The 5,404-nt window shown below is 40.5% G+C and overlaps 1 protein-coding gene across 1 annotated transcript in view; it reads right to left on the bottom strand.

Annotated features, from left to right (window-relative positions):
* Positions 1-1,979: 1,979 nt before the first annotated feature.
* The window catches only part of LOC134443850 (GTPase IMAP family member 9-like), a gene marked incomplete at both ends in the record, with an annotated part of 7,603 nt that continues 4,178 nt past the window's right edge, over positions 1,980-5,404 (bottom strand). Inside the window, 2 exons of the mRNA XM_063193388.1 lie at positions 1,980-2,771; positions 3,157-3,236. Of these exons, the coding sequence (XP_063049458.1) occupies positions 1,980-2,771; positions 3,157-3,236 (872 nt within the window). The remainder of the gene's footprint in view (positions 2,772-3,156; positions 3,237-5,404) is intronic.

Genomic DNA, 5,404 nt, shown 5'->3' with positions numbered 1-5,404 from the left:
GATTGGAGATAGTTTGTCTTCTTGTTGTTCTTAGACCTTGTTAGCATTTTAAAACCATGTTAGCATTTCGCTAGGTGTTTAAAAGCATTGCAAACAAACATGTTGCACGTTCAGTGCCTGCACTCACCCTCTCGCGTTGGGAAAACTCACATGTCTAGATGTTTAAAAGCAGTCCAAGGCCTTAGTAAATCCACCAGGTTAAAAGTAAAGGTTGAAAATAGGCAGTTTTAGCGATCTCAGTTAATGTTTCACTCATAGACCATTCAAACATTCAAAACAAAAGCCATTGTCTGGCTGGCGGTCATGTATCTCGGTCATGTGATAAGAGACGCTGAGTCACAGCATTACACAGGCATAGAGACTGGATAAGATAATACCAGAGACGGTCTATTATGAATTAAAATAATCTTTGACTATACTCCTACAATCTCTGTTTGAGGCTTGTTTCGCCTACCCGGCCTGAATGGAAATATTAAAGTAAAAGTTGCTACTCGGCTTGAACGCAGTTCCCGCGTTTTCATTAAATTATCGGGAAAATATTTTTATCGGCCGATATAAAAAAAAGCCCATATCTGCCGATATTTTAGGGCAGGGGTGTCAAACTCAAATTGACTAAGGGCCAAAATCAAAATCTGGAACGAAGTCGCAGGCCGAACTCAACATTTAGGCTATTTTAAAAAATGGTGTAAAATTGTGTGTACCTGCACTTCATATTCAGTTAAATTTCACACACACTCTTTCCCATCATATTTGTTAGTTAAAATGTGTCTGCACGTCCCGTGACACAGCAAATTTCATTTAATACATGGACACCATAAAGCCGACGCGTTTCGGTTGCGTACCGACCTTCTTCAGGGCTAATTAAAAAGTGAAACAAACAGGTGAGTCCTTAATAATCTCAAGACAGGTGACCACATCACGTGACAAGAGCCTGTCGCTACACTATTAGACACGTAACACAGAACAAAGTGACACACAAAATATAAAATTAAGTAGCGACAGGCTCTTGTCACGTGATGTGGTCACCTGTCTTGAGATTATTAAGGACTCACCTGTTTGCTTCCCTTTTTAATTAGCCCTGAAGAAGGTCGGTACGCGACCGAAACGCGTCGGCTTTATGGTGTCCATGTATTAAATAAAGGACTTTTAATATTGACTTCAGAGTGCCTCGGACCCTCTCTCTCTACAAGTTTGCAACTTTGGAAACCGATGAGCACCTGAATATTTTCACACTACCCCACAGATGCACTCATCCATTCTCTTCTCTTGCACAGCAAATGTCATGTTCAAGTCATGTTACGCTATACATTAAGGTGTATGTGGGCCAACTGTAATAGATATTTTAAATGATCTCGCAGGCCGAATAAAATGGCTTCGCGGGTCAAATTTGGCCCCGGGGCCTGAGTTTGACATCCCTGTTGTAGGGGGCCGATATATATCGTGCATCTTCAATTAAATTTAGTGCTTATTTTTTCGTTAGATATAGTCTAATTACCATATTTAAACATAACATTTTAAAAAACTTGCAACACGTTTTTTTCGCATATACAGTATATGTGGGTAATCACCGGGTAAAGTGTCGTGGTGATATCCACAAGTTAAAAATGTTCAACTGTAGTGTTTCCAGACCATTATTATAAGCCTCTGTCAGCCATGTTGAAAATAACCCATTTCCCAAAGTCCGATTTTGCTAGATTTTTAGTATGTCATTTAGCATGTCCAATAGTAATAGAATCCATGTGAAGATAATATTTTTTTACCAGACATTCTGTATCTGTCTCCTAAAACAAACCTGTGTGTTTTCCAGTATTTACTTTATAGAGGGTGAAACACCTCCCTCTAGTGATGTAGTCAGGATATATGGTTCAAAATCAATGATGATTATCTTGGTTAAGAAACTGTCCACGCTGTCACTTTTACATCAAGAGAGCAAATGCACTGATTCCATTAGATCCAATTCATCTCTTCTGCATACTTACACAGGTATTCCTCAGAAGTCTGCCCTGTGTAAGTTCCCAGAACAACCCCAGTTAATTTAGCTATCGCTGAATTAGCTGATCCAAAGAGAGTCACTGCTATTGCCGTAGTAGCTTTGCCCAGCCAGGCACAATATTTACGCCTTTCCTCCTCTTCTTTCAACTTCCGCTGAGCTTCCTGGTACATTGCATTGGTGAAGTGCTCTCCCCCATTTTTCTTCACCATGGCGTCTATCTTTTCTAGAAGATGCACTACCTGAGTCCTGTTCACCTTCTCCTTGTTATTAAAGGCATGATATCCACCACCACAATTTTGTATCAAGTTATCAATCTTCGTATTGAACTCATTCTCTAGCTTTTTTCCTTGTGAAACATCAACATGAGTGAACAGCACCATAGTAAACTTAGCAGCCCTCTCCCCAAAGTTTTCCTGGATCCACTTCACTGCATTTTCCTCTTCTGCCGTGAACCTCACTCCTAACCGAATCACTAGCAAGAACACGTGAGGTCCAGGCACAGACAAGTTCACACACCTTTCAATCTCCCTTTTCAGGTCATCTTCTGTCTTGGATGTGTCGTACAATCCCGGGGTGTCCACCACAACTACATGCTTGCTACGGACATCACCACTCTGTTGACTGGAAGATCTTGTGACCGACTCAAAGGACGAATCCTCTTTGAAGGCGTCGTCTCTGCCCAGGATGGTGTTGCCGGTTGCACTCTTTCCTGATCCGGTCTTCCCTACCAGCACAATCCTTAGCTGCTCTGTAACCACATATGGAAACAGTTTAGTTTCTATGTGTGTATGCCAATTCATAAATTATGTTTCTCTTACCCAACCGAAAAACCTGCACACTGCTTCTCATCGATTTACTCAACACAACATTTCGACCACAAACGGTTTTCATCAGGTGCGTGTGTGTCTGTGTTTTCCCCCTCCTTGTCAGAACTGTCACTCCCAAGCACAAACACACATCTTCGCTTGACTTGACGAAGATCATGTGAGGAAAAAATGTTTTGTTGAATAAATTGGCGAGCAGAAACAGTGCAGATTTTTCTTGTTTCTTGTGAATATACGCACATCCCACACTTCCTTCAAGAAATTGTTGTGGACTGGGCACTGAGCACTGACTGTCAGGAAACTCACAAAAATTTACAGTGAAACATTCATCATAGTTACCTGCATGTGCAGAGCTTATGGCGGCAGACAGCGATGTCAACATCAGTGTCAGACAGAGCAGGTTCTTCATCCTGTTAGCTCTTCACAAGGACCTACAAAATAGGAAATTATTATATAGAAGGTTTTCATGATTTTCTAGGTTCTCCATCTCTGGTTTTAAACACATTCTTGGGTTGCACCTGTCTAACTCTAATTCAGAGGTTGTCCAAGTGAACAACAGACACACAGACACACAGACACACACACACACACACACACACACAGACACACACACACACACACACACACACATACACATACACACACACACACACACACACACACACACACACACACACACACACACACACACACACACACACACACACACACACACACACACACACAGCCTTGCATCCAGACACACCTACCGGTACATTCCCTATTGAGTTTTTTTTTTTTAAATTCCGCTTCACAACTATTGTGTTTCATGTCTCAGGCATAACAACGTGCCAAACAGGATGCTGGTTTACCCTAAGCTCAAAAGCAAATTCCAGTGCCAAAGATAAGAAATGTCAAGACAAAAAAAGACAATGACACAAATTCTGTGCACGCATCGTGCGCACGCACACGCACGCACGCACACACGCACGCACACACACACACGCGCACACGCACACACACGCACACACACAAGAAGGACAACAACAAACATGACAATTTCTGTCACAGAGATCGACAGGTCACTGTGAGAGCAGGTATAGCAGCGTCATGTGATTTCACCTGACACATAGGGCAATATGTCAGTTTTGTTGTTTTGTTTGTAGATGTTTCGATGTGCAGCTTTGGTTACACAGATAAATGTACATATAGGCCTACAGTCATGGCCAAAAGTATTGGCACCCCTTCAATTGTGTTAGAAAATACTAAATGTCTTCCAGAAAATGATTGCAATCACACATTCTTTGATATTAATATCTTCATTTGTTTTTCTTGCAATGAAAAAACACAAAAGAGAATTTTTTTTAAAAAAGTCAAATGAATAATCATTTTACACAAAACTCCAAAAATGGGCCGGACAAAAGTATTGACACCCTCAGCCTAATACTTGGTAGCACAACCTTTAGACAAAATATCTGCGAACAGCCACTTGCGGTAACCGTCAATGAGCTTCCTACAACACTCTTTTCTTTGAAGGCCTCAGTGTTTTCCTGTCAATTCAAATGAATGCAGGAAAAAAGATGAGGCCTTAAAAGAAAATACTGTAACACGGTCCGTACAGTCAAACATGGCAGAGGTTCCCTGATGTTTTGAGGTTGCTTTGCTGCCTCTGGCACTGGACTGCTTGACCGTGTGCATGGAATTATGAAGTCTAAAGACTATCAACAAATTTTGCTGCATAATGTAGGAGACCACCTAGAAAACCTGTGGAGAAATCTCACAATGATAGTTTGGAGAAAGCACCCTTCAAATCACCTCAAGGATGGTCTAAAATACGAGCAGAGTGTTGTAGGAAGCTCATTGACCGCACGTGGCTGTTCGCAGATATTTTGTCTAAAGGTTGTGCTACCAAGTATTAGGCTGAGGATGTCAATACTTTTGTCCGGCCCATTTTTGGAGTTTTGTGTAAAATGATCATTCTTTTGATTATTCTTTTGACTCATTCTCTTTTGTGTTTTTTCATTGCAAGAAAGCCAAATGAAGATATTAATAGCAAAGAATTTGTGATTGCAATCATTTTCTGGAAGAAATTGAGTATTTTCTTACAGGATTGAAGGGGTGCCAATACTTTTGGCCATGACTATTTGCCATATATATATATATATACATACACACACACACATGTACCCTACAATCCCACCATGTTCAACACACAAAATACAAAATGTAGGGTCATGTAGTAGAATGACTTACCTAGATATTTGCAATCAAAAATCAGGACATTAATCGTCTTGAATGTTTTAAGTCATTAATCTACTTTGACAATTACAATGCTCAAAACATAGACACTGCTTGTCTATCTAGGGCCCCGTGCACTGCATGTGACTATGACTACATTGTACACTACTTACTGTAAGAGTAAACCATCAACAGGTATAATATATAATAATGTTATGGATTTCTCTTAGATTTTTCACAAAAGACGAAACTGAGTCAAATTATGTCTATATTCTTTGCCAGTAAAATGTCCTGAGTGACACACTACCTGTTAGTAAATTATATACGTGCTTGAACCACACAGGTACCTATAGCCTTCCAGGACTCTTGG

Source organism: Engraulis encrasicolus, unplaced genomic scaffold (assembly GCF_034702125.1).
Source record: "Engraulis encrasicolus isolate BLACKSEA-1 unplaced genomic scaffold, IST_EnEncr_1.0 scaffold_378_np1212, whole genome shotgun sequence".
Taxonomy (NCBI): domain Eukaryota; kingdom Metazoa; phylum Chordata; class Actinopteri; order Clupeiformes; family Engraulidae; genus Engraulis; species Engraulis encrasicolus.
Note: the sequence above shows the minus strand (reverse complement) of the source record. Positions and strands in the feature narration are given on the sequence as shown.